The 19,966-nt window shown below is 36.8% G+C and overlaps 1 protein-coding gene across 8 annotated transcripts in view; it reads right to left on the bottom strand.

The window, feature by feature from the left end:
* Nucleotides 1–19,966, bottom strand: part of GSK3B (glycogen synthase kinase 3 beta) — a 288,178-nt gene that overhangs the window by 113,007 nt on the left and 155,205 nt on the right. For all 8 annotated transcript variants that reach the window (XM_072613910.1, XM_072613911.1, XM_072613909.1 and 5 more), the window contains exon 6: nucleotides 17,241–17,347. In XM_072613910.1, the coding sequence (XP_072470011.1) occupies nucleotides 17,241–17,347 (107 nt within the window). The remainder of the gene's footprint in view (nucleotides 1–17,240; nucleotides 17,348–19,966) is intronic.

The following is a 19,966-nucleotide window of genomic DNA, read 5'->3' as shown; positions in this document are numbered from 1 at the left end:
ATTAGAGATGAAGTTTATGTGATATGTTCTCTATATTTTCAGAGGTGCAGGAAGTTACAGAAAATGTTTAATGGCTTCCTATTTCTGGTTTTAAGAGCAGGGATGGGTAACTTCTGACATTTCACCTGGATATGGCATACTTAATTTTATCTGTGTTACTGTGTCTCCTCCATGTATATTTGACCATAACACGGAAGAGAAGCGTATTTAATATTTTTTGTATTTACTGAATATAATTTTACATTATCCTGTTCTTGATTTTAAAAGGATACTATATATATTTTAAAACCACACATAAATTAAATTGCACTATATTTTTGTGGCCCTTAGTTATTTTTCTCTCTAGAGATCAGTGAAATATGATAGAAACAAGGTGCACAACCCCCGTCTATTGAATTTTTCAGGCTAGCATTCAGTGTTCCCCCAAATCTAATCTATCCAATCCTACTTTCTAAAGCCCTCTAAACTAAACTCAAAACCATATTCTCTTTGTGCAGATCTCCCTATGATGCCTTCTCCACCTTATCTGCCTATCTAATTAAATTTATAGCCTGGTATAAACCTTACTCCATGAAGCCAACTATTTCAAGCCCAAAGTATCCAACAGGTAGTAGATATCTGAAAAATTTCTTATCGATGATGAGTCAGTTCTTTCTTATATTAAGTCATGGTTTGTTTTGATAATTGGGGTCCTAACAAACTGTCCTGTGTTATAACTTCTTTCATTTGTTTCTTCAATAAGAGTATAAAGGATCCTTTAAGGCAGAGATGGGTCATGTCTTACATTTCTTTAGTTAATTCCCACAGCACCTAATACAACATTAAACACACAACAGGTTCTCAATAAAAACTTACCACATAAACAATACCTAAAATAAATCTTAAAGGTTTATTTTAAACAACAATATATTTTTTCCTAATGATACATAAGAAAAAAAAGCACTTTGATTTCCTCAGTATGAAAATAAAGGTGGACGAATTAAAATGATTCACTTAAGACTAAAAGCTATTTGGACAGAGAGGCTATGATATTCAAATTCTATGAAATAACAATATACACTGTCATACACACGAGTGCCTTTCTCACTAATATAAAAATAAAATTTGGTGCATAATTTCCATGATAAATAGAATATTTAAAAATAATTAATTTTCTGTATCCTGCATTTCCAGTTGGAGAATCTGTTAACTATGAGAATGTTTAAACAACAGAATGCATAGCCCAGGCTCAGAACAAAGCACAGACCAGCCTTGGCTGCCTGACACAGACAGGACTGGAGCAGGCCTCAGGGCATGGAATCATGGGTAGCAGCTGCTGTTCCCAGATTCCTCAACCCAAAGATGCCAAAGACACCTTCAAAGGTCAGTGAGAAAGCTCGTTTAGCCACTATGGCAGCAGCATCCACTTCTGGAGCCCTGGCCTAAAGACCCTGGGAGAATCGAGCAGTTGATCTGGGTCTCAGTCCCTGGTGGTGGTCCTGGGGTGAGGAAGAGTGCTGGCGTGGTAGAGAGCTGGTGATGACTGTGGAGAGGGAATCCTGGGCAGAGAAGAGTACTTATGGTTGTTCACAGACCAGAGCACAGGCCAGGAGAGGAGTAAACTCCTTTCCCTTGATTGTGCCACCTCAGAGGAACTGAGAACTTACAGATTAGTAGAGTATACCCTCCACTTGACAAAGGATTCAAAAGTCAAGTAACTGGCTGGAAAAATGCCCAAAAAAGGGAAAAAATAAGACTATAAAAGGTTACTTTCTTGGTGAACAGGTATTTTCTTCCATCCTTTCAAATGAGGAAGAACAAAGCATACCATCAGAGGAAGACATCAAAGTCAAGGCTTCTACATCCAAAACTTCCAAAAAAAATATGCAATGGGCTCAGGCCATGGAAGAGCTCAGAAAGGATTTTGAAAATCAAGTAAGAAAAGTAGAGGAAAACGTGGGAAGAGAAATGAGGGAAATGCAAGAAAGTCATGAAAAGTGAGTCAACAGCTTGCTAAAGGAGACCCCCCCCCAAAAAAAAATGCTGGAGAAAATAACACCTTTGAAAATAGACTAACTCAAATGGCAAAAAAGGTACAAAAAGACAATGAGGAGAAGAATGCTTTAAAAAGCAGGACTGGCCACACGCAAAACGAGGTTCAAAAGCCACTCTTTTAAAAATTAGAAAGGAGAAGATGGAAGCTAATGACTTTATGAGAAACCAAGAAATTACAAAACAAAATCAAAAGAATGAAATACAGAAGACAAAGTGAAATATCTCACTGGAAAAAACAACTGACCTGGAAAATAGATCCAGAAGAGACAATTTAAAAATGATGGGACTACCTAAAAGCCATAATCAAAAAAGAGCCTAAACATCATCTTACATGAAATTACCAAGGAAAACTGTCCTGATATTCTAGAACCTGAGGGTAAAATAAATATTGAAAGAATTGATTGATTGCCTTCTGAAAGAGACCCCAAAAGAAAACCTCCTAGGAATGTTGCACTCAAATTCCAGAATTCCCGAATTCCCAGATCAAGGAGAAAATATTGCAAGCATCCAGAAAGAAACAATTCAAATATTGTGGAAATACAATCAGGATAACACAAGATCTAGCAGTTTCTACATTAAGGGAATGAAAAGGTCTTGGCATATGATATTGGAGAAGTCAAAGGAGCTAGGATTAAAACCAAGAATCACCTATCCAGCAAAACTGAGTATAATACTTCAGGGAAAAAAAATGGTCATTCAATGAAATAGAGGACTTTCAAGCATTCTTGATGAAAAGACCAGAGCTAAATAGACAATCTGACTTTCAAACACGAGAATCAACAGAAGTATGAAAAGGTAAACAGGAAAGAGAAATCATAAGGGACTTAGTAAAGTTGAACTGTTTACGTTCCTACATGGAAAGATAATATTTATAACTCTTGAGACTTTTCTCAGTATTTGGGTAGTTGGAGGGATTTTATACATACAGACAGAGGGCACAGGGTGAGCCGAATAGGAAGGGATGATATCCAAAAAAATAAAATTAAGAGGTTAGAGAGGAATATGCTGGGAGGAGAAAAGGAGAAATGGATTGGGGCAAATTATCTCTCACAAAAGAGGCAAGAAAAATCTTTTTCAGTGGAGTGGGAAAAGGGAGGAGGTGAGAGGGAAAAAGTGAAGCTGACCCTCATCACATTTGGCTTAAGGAGGGAATAACATGCATACTCAATTTGGTATGAAAATCTATCTTACACTACAGAAAAGTAGGGGAGAAGGGTGTGGGGGGATGATAGAAAGGAGGGCAAATGGGAGGAGGGGGTAATTAGAAGTAAACACTTTTGGGGAGGGACAAGGTCAAAAGAGAGAATAGAATAAATGGGGGGCAGCATAGGATGGAGGGAAATTTAGTTAGTTTTTCACAACATTGACTTTTATGGAAGTCTTTTGCATAACTACACATGTAAAACCTATATTAAATTGACTGCCTTCTCCGTGGGGATGGGTGGGGAGGAAGGAAGGGAGAGAAGCTGAAACCCAAAGTTTTAAAAATGAATGTTAAAAATTGTTTTTACATGCAACTGGGAAATAAGAAATACAGGTAATGGGGTAGAGAAATCTATCTTGCCCTACAAGAAAACAGAGGAGATGTGGATAAGGGAAGGGAGGGGTGTGATAGAATGGAGGAAAGACTGGGGAAAAGGGTAATCAGAATGCATAGTGTCTTGGGGTGGGGGGAGGGGAGAGATAGGGAGAAAATTTGGAACTCAAAATCTTGTGGAAATGAATGCTGAAAACTAAAAATAAATTTTAAAAAATTAAAATAAAAAAATTAGAATGGAGCAGATGGAAAACTAATGACTTTATGAGAAACCAATAAATTACAAAACATAACCAAAAGAATGAAAAAAATAGAAGACAATGTGAAGTATCTCACTGAAAAAACAACTGACCTGAAAAAATACATCCAGGAGAGATAATTTAAAAATTATTGGTCTACCTGAAAACCATGATCAAAAAAAGAGCCTAGACATCATCTTCCAGGAAATAATCAAGGAAAACTCCAATATTCTAGAACCAGAGGGTAAAATAGAAATGGAAGGAATTCACTGATCTCCTCCTGAAAGAGATCCCAAAAGAAAAAATCCTAGGAATATGGTGAGTTCTCAGGTCAAGGAGGAAATATTACAAGCAGTAAGAAAGAAACAATTCAAGTATGGTACAAACACAATCAGGATAACACAGGATTTAGCAGCTTCTATGATAAGGGATTGGAGGGCCTGGAATATGAGGAGGTAGGATTAAAACCAAGAATCACCTATCAGCAAAACTGAGTATAATACTTCAGGGAAAAAATGGAATTTCAACAAAATAGAGGACTTCCAAGTATTCTTGTTGAAAAGATCAGAGCTGAATGGAAATTTGACTTTCAAATACAAGAAGTAAGAGAAACATGAAAAGGTAAGAGAAGCCTTAAGAAACTCATTAAAGTTAAACTGTTTACATTCCTACATGGAAAGATGTCATTTGTAACTCATGAGACCTTTTTCAGTGTTATTCAGTATTATTATTCAGGGCAGTTAGAGGGAATATCAGCATGAGAGTAGTTAGAGGAAATATATATATATATTATATATATATATATATATATATATATATATATATATTATATATATATATGTAGGTGTATATGGGTAGGTATGTATGTGTATATTGTATATGTGTGGGTATGTATATATACATGGGTGCATGTGTATATATGTACATATACATATATACACATACATATACATACACACATATATTTATATAATTGACCGAGGGTACACACAGGGTGAGCTGAATATGAAGGGAGAATATCTAAAAAAAATTAATAAATAAAATTTACTGTTGAATGGAATGTACTAGAAGTAAGAGAAAGGGAGAGGTAGAATGTAGCAAATCATCTCACATAAAAGAAGGAAGAAAGAGCTTTTACAATGGAGGGGAAGAGGGGGGAGATGAAATGAAATAATTAAACCTTACTCTCATGGGATTTGGTTTAAGGAGGGAATAACACACACTCAGTTGGATATGGAAATCTATTTTACCCTGCAGGAAGGCAAGAAGGAAGGGGATGGGAGAGGGAAGATAATAGAAGGGACAGCAAATTGGGAAAAGGGATAATCAGAAGCAAACACTATTGTGGGAGGACAGGTCAAGGGAGAGAATGGAATAAATGAAGGGCAAAATAGGACACAGGGAAATGTGGTTAGTCTTTTACAACATAACTATTATGGAAGTGTTTTGCATTGTTACACATGTATGACCTATATTGAATTGCTTGTTTTTTCAATGAGGGTGGGCAGGGAGGGAGGGAGAGAATATGGAACTTAAAGCTTTAAGAATAAATGTTAAAAATTGTTTTAGCATGCATCTAGAAATTAAGCTATACATGCAATGGAGTATAAAAATCTATTTTGCCCTACAGGAAAATAGAGGGGAAGGGGGATGGAAGAAGGGTGGGTAATAGAAGGGAGGACAGACTAGAGAAAGGGATGGATAGAATGCATGCTGTCCTGAGGTGGGATGAGGTGGGGAGAAAATTTTGAATTCACATTCTTGTGCAAGTGAATGGTAAGAACTGAAAAAATAAATTATATATTAAAAAGTCAATAATAATAAATACTTGCAGCTTTCCCTTCCAAAAAAAAACTCCCCAAAAAACAATAGTATGGGTCAGTAAACTAGAGCCCATGGACGCCCATGGACCCCCCAGTTCCCAAGATACAAATGGAATTTACACTTTTTCAATACAACAAAACTTTATTTTAAAATGTAAAAACTATTCTTCATTCTGGGGATCTGGCAGGCAGGTCATAGTTTGTCCCTGATCTATACTAAAGATTTCTAGGACAACTTTAATAAGTAACATATATGTGGTGCTAAGACTTGCAAAACATTTTCTATATATTACATCTCATTTAATTCCAACAAATTTGTGACATTCTTATAGTTATTATCATAACCTTTTTACAGATGACATCTCAGAGAATTGAAGTGACACGCTCAGGGTAGTCTATTACATAGTAGAATTTGAAGTCAAATTCTCAAAGGCTCAACATCACACTGCCTCTCATGGGTATAGAGTGCAAAACGGATAACTAAGAAAAACAATGACTATAAGACTAAAAAACTTCCCTGTTACTGTAGAGGGTACAAGTATCCTCTCATTCCCCCAGGTTAATACTCAAAGATTTCATCCTAATTCTCAGTCACTACACATGACCAGTTTGTTGTCAAGCACTCGTTTCTACCTTCACATCTTTTACACTTGCTTTTTCCCTATAACATTGCCACTGCTCTGGTGCAAGGGCCTCATAAACCCACACCTGTATGACTGCCATAGCTGCTGCTGGGTCTGACTGGGTCTCTTCCCCCTCCAGTTCATGCTCCACTTGGCCATCCCAGTTATTGTCCTAAAGGGCAGGCCTGACCATGTAATCCCTGATCAGTAACTCTTCTGGTTCCCCATCACCTTCAGGATCAATTATAAAATCACCTATCTGGCTTTTAAAACCCTTCTCAATCTGTCCCCTTCCTAACTTTGGAGAATTCTTATACCTTATTCTCCTCCAAACACTTTATGACCCAGGGACACTGCCCAGAGGTTAAGTGTCATTCTCAGGATCAGAAAGCAAATAAATATCAGGCTGTATTTGAATTTAGGTCTTCCCTGACTCTGGGCTCAGCACTCCTTCCACTATGCCACCTAGGTGCTCCTATATATACTGTATAAATGGTGTATGTATATAGTTTTTAAAATATTGTCTCCCTTATTAGAATGCAAACTCTGGAGGAAGATCAGGGACTATTTTTGCCTCTCTTTCTATTTCTAGCACTTAGTGTACACAATGAGCACTTAAAATGCACTTGTTGATTTGACATGTCAAAGAAGTAGATGAAAGGGGTTCTTTTCATCTTAAGATTTTCAACTGAGATTCGAAGTTTTGTGAAAAATTCACCTAAAATATATCTAGTGAACTTCAACACTTAGCCTCTGAATTAGAGTAGGAATACCTTTCTTTACAGTTTGCCTGCTTCCTACATGAAATCTTCCCTGGCTTCTAAAGACCACTATTCAACTATTTCTTCTCTGAACTCTCATACTAATTATAGCATATAACTCACAGTTTCAACCCATTCCACAGATAAAGAGTCTTAATTTATTTCCCCAATGTTCCACATAAAGGGACACTTGTTAATTTTTTTTTCTATTTCTCAAAGCATTTAACACATTGTTAAGAACATACAATGCTGGCATTAAGTATGCACTTGTTGACCTGAATATAAATTATATAGAGACAGTTCAAGTTAGCTGTCAAGTGAGACTTAAAGCAAACTGTTATGCAAACATTTTCCCCCATTTTTTGCCATGCTTGGAAATTTTACTGGTAGAGTTATATATGTGGCAATTTAGGATGTTGGAACTCTTAGAATCTTTGAAAGGAGCAGTTACATAGAGTATCATCTAGGAGACATCAATTTCAGCAAATAGCCAACATGAGAAATTAGAATTAGGGTTAGTGTTAGAGATAGAGTCAGAGATAAGGTTCATCACGACTATGTCAATTTCTCTAAAAAGTATTATCTGTGGCTTGTCCCTGCTAAATGACATTAAGATCAGTAAATAAGATTGTGGATAGGTGAATGAAAGTGAAGATGGATTTACACTGCCCCCCAGCAGTCTAGGCAGAGAAGGCCAGGAGACAGTAAGATTTGGTAAATCACAGAGTTGGCATTTTAGGAAATGAAAGAACAGCAACCAAGAAGGGAAATTTTGACAAAAGGGGTGAAGAGGGCCTGGGTGTTGAGATGGCAGGCCTGTGGGCGGTAGGCAACTGAAGCTGAAAGTACAAGAAATGTTAACCATTCCTCTTCTCTATGATATTCTCCCTCTCTAAGCAACTCTCTTCTCATTCTTTTCTTGTTCTGATAATATTTCTCCCTCATTCAAACTGTTTCTATTTCTTATGTGCATTACAAGTTTTTTTTCCTTGCCCTCTGGACTCTTTTAACTTCTTCAATTCCCACTTTAGCTCTCATTTCCCTTATTCAATCAAGTCTAGTAAAAATAGTGGCACAATATAATAGAAAGAACTTTGAATTCAGTTTGAATTCCAGCCCTGCTTGCTGAACTTATGAGCTCCCTAAAGTCACCTAACCTCCTAGGACAGGGGTGGGGAATCTGTGGCCTTAAGGCCACATGTGGTTTTCTAGGTCCTTGGGTGTGGCTTTTTGACTGACTCTAAATTCTATGAACAAATCCTTTTATTAAGGGGGAGATTTGTTCTATGAAGTTTGAATCCAGTCAAAGAGCCACACTTGAGGACCTAGAGGGTCACATGTGGCCCTGAGGCTGAAGGTTTCCTATCCCTGTCCTAGGAAATGAGGTCGTTTGAATGAGGTGATTTGTAATGTCCCCCTTTAACTTTTATTATGGCTCCTGTGCTTAATTTAAAGTGCTGGTGAGCTAAACACTTTTTTTTAAAGAAAACTTAAATTTAAGGATAAACTTCATTTTGTGTTTAACTGACTTCTCCCTCCTCACCCCCCTGCCCCATAGGTCACTGGTTCTTAAGAGAAAAAGACTTTCTACTTTTGCATAAAAAAGTTGACAGACTGAAAACTTCAGAAAATATCGAATGAAGTTTAAACTTCTATTTTGAGGCCAATTAAATAAATAACCCACATGTCCAACAGGTTTACTTACCAAAAATGTATCTATGTTTATAAATATTTGTTTTGGAGTCTGACAAAATTAGGAATTTTAACTTTTTTAATGATTCCATGGGAGTCTATGTTTCCTTTATCCTATTTGATAAGAGATAAAATTACCATACTATACAATAATGAAATTAATTTAAATGAGTTTTTTAAATTAATCGAACATATGCATGTACATAAGTTTAAACAATTATCCCACTATACACCTGAACTTTTTATTTGACCTATAATATTCATTGTTCCAAAAGAAGCATTATTGCTGCATTATATCTGCGAAATGTATATCTATACATGTCTATATATCTAAGAAAAGTATATTTACTTACTTTCTTTTGCAAATCTAAAGGCTAATCTGTTAAATGATAAGCCACCATAAATTTACTATCTTTATTTCTATATCCCTCAATCTTTCCACTCTAAAGTTCCAAACAAATGCTACTCTCTCCTTTTACTGTGCCCTCTAGAATGCCTTGTTCCAAAAACAACAAGCTTCCTTTCAAGCTAAATCTTTTGCAATCTTTCTTCTAGGAATAACCAAAACCTGGTTCCCTACTAATTAAATAGCCTCCCTGGCTACCATTTCCAGTACTGGCTGTATTTTCACTCATTTCTCTTGGCTCAACAATTAAGGTAGGGAAATTAGAATCCTTTACTCCCCCACTGCCACTTCCAGTTCCCCCCAACTCAATCACTCAGCAAGTTCTTACCCTTTGACGTTCATGAAATTCATATTTACCAGTCACTCAAAATCCTGGTAGCTGTCTACAGACCTCCAGGACACTCCCTTTTCTTCCTCAGTGAGTTCACTACCTGGCACACAATTTTTCTTCCCTCTTCAATGCCTGCTCTCCCTTAAACACCCTAATTACACAGTTCCTTCACTTACTTCCCATAAGTTACTCCTCTACTCTACCTCAGCCACACACAAAGCTGGTTATACCCTTGACCTTGCCCTACCTACAAATGTAACATCTCCATGTTAGGAAATTCTGAAATCTAATGATATATGACAATATCTTACTGGCTACTCTTCATCCTCTTTGTGACCTTCAATCCTTTGACCCCTCCATTCTCTCCCAGCTCTATACAGTAACTCATTCTCCCTTCTTTCTCTACGTTGTCCCCATAATGATCAGTTTAACTTTACACTGTCCTCTTAAGTTTCTGGTCCGCTTATCATATTATTTATTGTGCTCAGCTAAACCTCAGCTTTGGATGACTCCATCCATCTGCCATCTTCATTCCTACACACGTGCTGCTGAATGAAGGTGAAGATTATCAAACAGCCATTATGACTGGGTTCACTACAAATTTACGTTATACAATTTCAAATGAGCCTTCACTGTTACTACTCAATCCTCCTAGATCTCCCTTATCAACTCACTATACCACTCTTCACAAAAGCTCTTCCAAAGCTTTTCATCCCTTCTGAAACCTCCCATGGCTCTCCTTCCCCCAAACCTCTCAGCTAAGAGCCTTGCCTCATATTTTACGGAAAAAAATCAAAGCTATTCACTGTGAGCTCCCTCTTTCCCCCCACTTCTCATCGTATATCATTTAGATGACTTCTGCCACTATCTCTTCTTTCACCTCTGCCACACACGAAGAGGCACCCTTATTTCTTACCAGGGACAATCCCTCTACCTACAAACAATTCCATTCCACCCTGTTTTCTCCAAAAGACTACCCCCTCTATTATTCCCAATATCACTAACCTTCAATCTCTCCCTATCTATTGGCTTTCTTTCTCTCTACTGCTCAGAAACGTGTCATGTCTCCCCTATTGTTAAAAAAAGTTTCACTTGATCCTTCCATCTCTATTATTTTATATTTCATCTGTCCTATGTGGCTAAACTTGAGAAAGATATCTGTATAACAGGTGCCTTCACTTTCTCTCCTCTCACTCTCTTTTTAACCTTTTACAACAAAACTGCTATCTCCAAAGTACCAATGATCTTTTAATTGTCAAATCCAAGGCCAATTTTCCCAATTCTTATTCTTCTTATCATCTCTGCAGTCTTTGAGTGTTGATCCTCTTCTTATCCTTGATAATCTTCTCTCTGAGTTTTCAGGATACCACTCTTTCCTGGTTCTCTCCCTTTCTATTGGATGCTCCTTCTAAGTATCCTGGGCTGGATCCTCATCCAGGTCATGCCCTCTAATTGTAGCTGTCTCATGGGGCTCTGTCCTAGGTCTTCTTCTCTCCTTTTCACTTGGTGACATCATCAGGTTCCATGGATTTAATTATCATCCATGATGATCATCATCACTAATGATTCTCAAATCAACCTGTCCTGTCCCAAATGCTCTATTAACCTCCACTGTTACATCTCCAACTGACTTTCAAACATCATAAACAGGATGTCCAGTAGATATTTTAAATTCAACATATCCAAAACTGAATTCATTATCATTCATCATAATCTTCCAAATTCCCCATCCCCACCCCAACTGCCCTCGGCCAAAGTTCCATATTCCTATCAAGAGCAATACCTACTTCAAGTTCACAGATTAGGTGTCATCCTTGACTTACCCCTTACATACAATCTGTTTCCAATATCTGTCGATTTCACATTTGTAATATCGCTCCCCTTCTCTCTTCTGATACTTCTACCACTATGGGTGCAGGCCCTTATTATATCATGTTTGAACTATTACAATAGCTTGCTGGTGGTTTGCCTGGTGTTTCCCCACTCTAATACATCCTTCATTTAGCCACTTAAAGTGATTTTCCTAAAGCTCAGGTTATCCTAAAGCTCACATTATCCCTCCCTAATCAACTATCTCCAGACACTCTATTATCTCTAGAATCAAATACAAGCTCCTCTGTTTGGCATTCAAATCCCTTCATAATCTAGGCACCTCCTACCTTCTCAAGCTTTTTACATCTTACTGCCTGACACACAATCTTGGATCCAGTGACACTGGTCTTGTTGTTCCATGAACAATATCTTCCATGTCTCACATCTAGGCATTCTCTTTGTCTCTCTCATGTCTAGAATGTTCTCCCTCCTCCTCATTACCTGTTGGCTTCCTTCAAGTCTCAATTAAAATCCCATCCTCTACAGAAGTGTTTCACAATCCCTCTTAATTCTAGTGCACTCCTTCTATTAATTATTTCCTATTTATCTTATACATAGCTTGTCTGTATGTATTTGCTTTTTGTCTACCCCCAGCCCATTAGACTGTGAGTTCCTTGAGAGCACCAAAGATTCTTTTGCCTCGTTTTGTGTCTCCAGCATTGAATACAGTGCCTGGTAAACAGTAGATGCTAAATAAATGTACATTGATTTACTATATCTATTAGTTTGAATCTATTCCTCCAACAAACTTTGTTTTTGAAGAAAACTACTGAGTTTTAACTGATTTCCTAAGTATAACTATTCAAATAGCTGTTATTTGGAAATTACCTCCAAATTGCAATTCAGCCTACTCTTGTCCATATCCTCTCATAAATTTAACACTTGGGAGGTCCACCTTAGGAGTGGGAGGATTTACTCACTTTCTTTGACACCACAAAAGTATCATTTCAGTACTCTGGCTGTCCACTAAACATTTCTTCACATCACAAAATGACCAGTGAACAATATAATTCCTTGATGTTTTGTACTCCTCGTCTCAATGCTGTCCATAACTTATTTGTTGCAACCTTTTCCACACCTGTCATACACTCTTCCATTGCCCTCCGTGTGATAGTCATTTTAAATTCTTTGGACAAAGATTTATTCCCTATTTCACTGACATAGAGCAACACTGGTAAAATGTTATTATTAAAAAGGTGGGTCCTTGCTTTCATGAAAACCTTGAGGTCAAAAAGGGAGCTCCAAAATTTCCTGAAGACAACTCATATGAAATGCTCTCCTCCTTATTCACCTGTCCTATCTGTCACAGATATACATACATACTAATGGTGTCTTTCCAAGAGCATACTGAAATCTGCGCAACAAACATCCTTCATTCACTTTGTCTTTGCTCTGTGGATAGGGAGGCTAACCTCCTTTGAAATATCTTCCAAGAAGTTCTGCAATAGTCAACAAAATGTTATCCATAAATACAACATTTGCAGAACCTCACTATCTGTACCTAATCCCTCTGCATTGGTTCACTTCCATCAAAGTGGCAAATTCCTTTGGTGAGTTATATATCCCTGTTTCATGCCTTGCTTGATGCTTACTATCAGAGAGTCATGGAACAGGATTATTTCAGTTATTACATCTTCTAAGAACCTGGAATGAACTTGACATATGGATGAAAGACACGCTGATAGAAAAGACTTGTGAAGTAACATTTCATTGTACCACATCAACTGCTTTTTCAAAATCAACAACGAATGGAATTTTTAAAATTCTCTATATCTTTCAGTTAACTATGAAATGGTAAAAGATGTGGGTCATTGTTAAATATTGCTTACAATAGCTTAATTGTTCTCTATTAATGAACTTCATCAAGGATGCTCATGATTAACAAACAGATAATTAAAAGATTTTATATACTTGAAGTGGGGGCATACACACTGGTACTTACTTGGGTCCTTTTGTTACCTTTTTTTATACTGATAAGAGTTGAAGCTTTTTTCATGCCTTTGGAATCTTCCCCTAATGAAGTTACCTTGTATATCAGTCCCTCAATGCCTTCACAAGTGTATTACACCCATGATCCCCATGATCCCCTCTACATATAAACTAGGTCCACCTAGGCTACTACTTTGAATGGTGTTATTTTCTTTAGTGCCACTTGAACTAACCTCTAAAAGTATGTTGGGGTGTAGGGTGTGTTCAGGGAGCACCAGTATCTTTGGTGTGATAGCTGCCAAGCCCTTTACGGAGCTCTTTCCACCTTTGGTGTCCACTTGTTCCACCTAACTCTCACCTGTGGCTCCAAGAAGCTGCAGCATGCGCAGTGGCAACACCCGGGTAAACCATTTCGGCAGACAGGCCAAACCAGGTTGAGGGTAACCAAGTGTTCTCAAACCCAATGGTGAGTTATGGGGGGATGTCTACCCCAAATATGTGAAGACTTCCTCTGGTGGAATGGGCGAATAAGAACAATGTGTTCCAATGGCTTTGAAGGCAAATGAAGCAGGCAATGTGGAGTTGCTAAGAGCTTTGTTAGACATCAAAGACTCCAAGGTCATCCACTGCATCCTGAGCCATCGCCAGCCATCCTGACTCTGTCTTGCCACTGTACTATGATGACTCTGGAGGAGAGAGTGAGGCTGATGACTTCATGCAATACTGCCTCACTTAAATCCAATTTAGGCATGAATCAGAAGATGTCATCCATACCAAAAGTATGTCTGAGATGGGGATTTTAGGATCCAAGTGTGATGGTTCCACTGTTCTTGATGGAGGTTTGTTGGAATAACTTTGGCAAGTCTTTTTCATTTTTTCCTTCGGTTTGTAGTTCTTTTATTTTCATTCCTGAATGTCCTTGGGATGACTTTTCTTAGCTGGATCTTTTGCTAAGCTTTCTTTAAACTCATTTAATTCTCTACTGTTTCTCTCTGCTTTATAAGATGCTGCTGCTGACAACTGTATATCATTCTTCCTCAGAACTAACAGAAGAACTTACACTCTAACTCAGTCATTTCTCTGTCTGGAAATTAAATCAGATTTTGTTGACTTTTTTAATCTCCCTATTGTAGCAATTAATTTACATTGTGTAAACTTCAGTATCAAATTACTAAAGTCAGTGTCAATGTAATTTCTAAGGAAAAAAGTTTTGTTAATTAAAATTTTAAAAAAATTACATACCATATTATATACCAAAAGAGTTAAATGCATACTGACATTGGGAGATGCTCATCTGAAATTTGATTGAAAAAATCCTTTAACATAAGCTTATTTTCCATGTCATATGCCTCTTTCCCATGTCCTCCTAGTTCAGTCTTTTTGCTGGAGTCTCCCAGAACTATACTGGAATATGGATTCTTACAGATGGCTCTGTTAAAGTATAGGCCTATTACCGGAGGGCAAAGTGAGTGAAGTGTCTTTCACATGTTTTCAATACACTCTTCCATGTTATATGTCTCTGCATGTGTATGTTTCTATGAGTAGAGAGCTCTGTGTTTGTGTGGGTGTGTACTTTGGTACTCCTTGGTTAGTAAGCTCAGTTGATTATAAAATGGTGCTATGTGGTCAATACCATGGATTCAATTCCTTTAGAAAAGACAATTATTCAGTATCTCAAAAAGCTCCAAACTGTCAATGACCTTAAAGTAGCATGTCAGTTGTGAAAAAGACAACCAGAGAAAGATGTTAGAATATATCAATAAACATCCATCACAGCTACTAGGAAAACCCATGGCATCATCCACCAATCCATTGATACACACACACACACACACACACACACACACACACACACACACACACACACACACACAACTTTTCTGTTTCTGTCTATACTTCTATTTCTGTTGTCTATAGGTATTTGCCTGAATTTGTGCATAATAGGACTATTATTCATTAGTATCTTGGTGGCCTTCTCTTTTGTTTTTGTTTTTTTCTTCTACAAAAAGCTAATTACTGTCTACTTTTCCCCAAAACTGCCAACCTTGATGGAAATATATGATGAAAACAGAAACCACTGGTTCAGAAGCTCTTTTTGGGCCATCAGAAGTGTCACCTGAGAGATTTTGAAGCCCTAGCTGTCACAGGTAGGCAGATCAGCACATGACAGAAGTCTATAATCAGAGGCTGCTTATTTATGTGCTATTTTTTTTTTTTTTTTGCTAAGAGATTACAACTTTGGAATTCAAAGATCATCAAAAAAATGTTACTGCTAAGAGAGTTTAAAAAGACCATTTACTCCAATTCCCTTGTTTTAATAAAAGCTTAATTTATTACAGTACTTCTAAATTTACAAGACATTTTCTTTACAACAACACTGTCAAGAAAATAAAATGAGTATTATTTAACCATTTTTATAGATAAGGAAACTGAAACTCAATGAAGTAACTTGCCAAGGTCAGGAAGTTATTTAGTGCTGGATCTGTGAACTGAGATTAGGACTTCCACTTTCGAGGCCAGCACATTTTCTACTCTCTCTTTGTGGCTTTTGACAGTTTCTCTGACAAGCCTTTCTTATTTTACATTTACTATATATGGCCAAGATCATCATTTGAGTCTAGCCTGTCTATGCTGCTGTGGTGGATTTTAACTTTTAGTTACTGGTTAGTCATTAGTCAAATACAGCAATTTTGAAGTTAATATCATTCAAATGGGAATGGAATAAAATTCCAAGGTGGACAACTATATAACAGACAAGATAAGAGTCAAAACAAATCCTAGAATTGTAATTGGTTTCTAGAAATTACTCTGAACTAGCCCAGAATTGACAAACTACAATGACTGGGTCCACTACAAGGAAGGTAATCCTTTTACATTTCCCTAATAAATTCACTATCCTGTTTATCATACTAGCTTTCTTAGCTTTTTCATCCTTCCTCAAACCTTCCATACCTCTTTCTTCCCCAACTTTCTCAGTTGAGAGCCTTGCCTCATATTTTATTGAAAAAAATATAAAGTCATATGCTGAGAGTTCCCTCTTCTCCCCTCCTCCTTACCTAGTATCATTCAGATACATTCTACTACTATCTCATCTTTCACCCTGTCTCCATAATGAAGTGATGCTTTTACTTGTCAAAGCCAGTTTGCCTACCATAACTCCAGTCCATCCCATTATCCCCTCTATTATCCCTACTCTCTCATTTATCTTCAATTTTTCCTTGTTCACTAACTGTTTCCTTATGGCTTACAAACATATCCATGTCTCTTCCATCACTGAAAAACCCTCACTTGATCCTTCCATCTTTGCTCGATACTGTCTCTTACCTCTCCTCTCTTTTGAGGATAAACTCTTTGAGAAGATCATCTACACTAAGTGCCTCTACTTCCTTTCCTTTCACTACCTTAATTCTCTACAGTCTAGCTTCAAAACTCATTACTCAACTGACACTGTTCTCTCCAAAGTTACTTATGATCTCTTAATTGCCAAATGTAACTTTTTTCAATCCTTATCTTTCCTGACCTCTCTGCAGTCTCTCACTCTGCAGATCACCTTCTTTGCATTGACACATTTTTCTCTCTAGGTTTTTGGAATACTATTCCCTCTTGGTTCTCCACTCCTTCATCTCCTTACTGAATCTTCATCCAGCATACTTGCTCATCTTAGATGTCCCACAGGGCTCTCTCCCTTCATATTAGTTCACTTGTGATCTTATGAGCAACCACGAATTCAACTACATCTTTATGCTGATGATTCTCTAATTTATTCACCCCGCCATAAAGGTTTTGTTGACCTTCAGTATTGTATCTCAATTGTTTACTGGACATTTTAACCAGATGTTAACAAGTCCAAAACTGGATCACTAGAAAATAGTTCTGGCCAATACCAATTCTTGATATTTATTTGAAATTGTGACCAAATCTGGCCAAATCATTAAGTAATTATTTTAGAAAGTAAATAGGAACAGGAACTACTTTATCCAGATTGACACTTACCTATGCTAGAGGTGTAGTCAGTTGCTCCAAAGATCAACTCTGGTGCTCTATAGTAGCGAGAGCAGATATATGAAACATTGGGCTCTCCTCGAACCAGCTGTTTCGCACTATTAATAAAAATAGAAAGCAGATAACTTTAGAAATGACTATATCTTTATATTGTACAAAGAGGTTAAATGTCTATCATTTCTAAAAGACAGACATATCAGCTATATGTCCTCCAAGATTCACTTTAAATGTATTCATTTATCTGAGATGTATTTTTATATCTGAAAGAAAAAGTTGGGACAATCAGCAGAATAATCATACCTATATATCTGTTCCAAATATTATAAAACTGTGTATATTATGTAATTGATTTAAAGAAAAACAATCATCACATTGTAACAAGGGAAGTGAGAGAGATAGAGAGATTCTTTTGATCCCTAAATTACCTATTTCTAGTTGGAAGATAATCTACACTTTTATCCCAAAGGGATAAACTGGTCTAAAATTGTCCAGCACCTTAAAAGTTAGCTCTTGAACCAAGGGGATACCTCAGCATGGAGAGATCCAATCTATTTTGAAGGTTCATTATCACAAAGAATGCCTTAAGTGCCTAAACCCTACACAGAGAATTTCATAAATACAAATTCTACATCCTTGTGTACAGTGATAACTCCATCTTTTTTGAATCCTGACATCACAGCCTCCTCTGTTCAATATAAAAACTCCTTCATTTTACCACCACCACCAAAAGGCTCTCATATTTAAAAAATTTTAAAATATTCACTATTTTAAAACATTGAAAATGTTTTAAAATATCTCATATTTTCAAAAATTAAAATTAATTACAGTTAATATTTTGAGATACCATCTGAGAAAAATTGAAACATAACGCAGCAAAAAACAATTAGAACTGGAAATTCCTGTTCTCCAGACTTGGTATCTTTCATTAGGCAGTAAAGAACACAGGGCAATAAAACTAAAAGAGTAAAATGAGAATAATCAGGCAGCAGATTAAATATAATATATACACATGAGGGTACTGAGCTAGACTAAATTTGTTTTACATAGAGACTAAAGAAAGAAGTCACAGCAACTTCAAATGCAGAGACTAGAGTTAGAAATGTAAAGCACGTTTAATCCAATACAACTGAAAAAGTATTTCTATTAAACACCTGCTATATGCAAGTCCCCCCAATCTGGCTGTCTTAGCGCTAGTAGGCACAGAATGGTCATACAGCTTCATACACACAGATCAAAAATAACCCTTATCCTTAAGGAGTTTACATTTTTCTGTGGTGAAGAGGAGATATAATAATTACAGCGCTTAGTAAATAAAGATAACCTGAGAAGAAGAGAGCTCTATTCATTAGGGGGGAAAAAAGGCTTTCTGTTGGTGATGCTGCCTGAGTTAACCTCAGAAGAAAGGTAAAGATCCTGAGAGTGAGTGAGATGAGAAGAGAGTTCATTCTAGGTCTGCAGGACAACCAGTGGTCCAAAGCACTGAGGTAGGAGTTCTGGGAAGAGTAAATACAACAGTTATGACTGGGATACAGAATGCAAGATGAGAAGTAACATGAAGTAAGTCTGGAAAGTTAGACTACATCTAGAATATGAAGGGTATAAATAACAAGTTGAGGAGCTGGTATTTTATCTTAAAAGTAATGTGGAGATATACCAGAGATACTGGCAGACTTGAGCTTCTTGAAACTGAAGAGGGATGACATAATATCTACTCACTTTTAAATGCGCACATTTTAAAATGAGTGAGTCATCCAATTTTCATTCTAATTAGTACTCAGTGTTTCCTAGTCCCTAAAGTTATAAATCAAACTCATAAGTAGAACCTGAACACCAAATGAATGTTAATTTTAATACTTCAAAATTAACCTCTTTCCACTCTTTTTCTAGTAATTTGCCTCTTTAATCCAAATATTCATGCTTCATTATAAAATTCAAAGGTCAGGATTATTTCTTTTGATATTTCCACAATACTGGGTCCCTACTTGGAAGGTACTGAATTCTCAAACTGAATAATAAAAACTGTTCACTAGATTTACACTGAACTAAAATAAAGTCATGGTTGAATATAACAAAGAATATCAATAGCTCTTATCTTTTTATAATATAGTAATATCTCTGTATAGAAGTTTAGCTTTGAAATCAGGAAGGTTTGTATTTAGGCCCTCACTTTAAAACATTAACTGTGAAATCGCAAATTTAACATAACTAGATGCCCCAGGCAATTCTGTAAGACTTTAACTTTGAGATGAATTACAGATCTGCATAAATAAGAGGGAGTCTGCATCCTGGGAAATCTCCAAACCAATGACATCACAGGAGTCCCTACTCCTCAATAAAATTAAATCCATTGATAAAAAGATGTATTATAATGATACTTTCTGGTTAGAAAGTGAATTATTACAGGTAGAACTAACCTAGTGAGTATAAGAATTTATTGCAGGTTGCAAAGCTTGTCACTTTGGAAGAGATACTCTTGCTTCCACTGCAGATAAGCTGCAAGTTTTCTGCCCTGTTAGCTTCTCCTCTTTGCTTCCCAGTGAAGGAGGAAAGTGTATACAGCCACGGCCTGATCAGTATGCTTTTCTCTCAGTTGGGTCCCAAATTCCTTCGATTGGCCTATCCTTCCATTATCCCTAACTAAACAATAAGGAGAACATCCCTTCTAGTCTCTTTGCTTGGGCAAACTATGTTTAAAAAGGTTTCATCTCAGAAAAATC

The sequence above is a fragment of the Notamacropus eugenii genome, chromosome 5, assembly GCF_028372415.1.
Source record: "Notamacropus eugenii isolate mMacEug1 chromosome 5, mMacEug1.pri_v2, whole genome shotgun sequence".
Classification (NCBI taxonomy): domain Eukaryota; kingdom Metazoa; phylum Chordata; class Mammalia; order Diprotodontia; family Macropodidae; genus Notamacropus; species Notamacropus eugenii.
The sequence above is the reverse complement of the archived record's forward strand: the minus strand, read 5'-3'. Positions and strand labels throughout refer to the sequence as shown.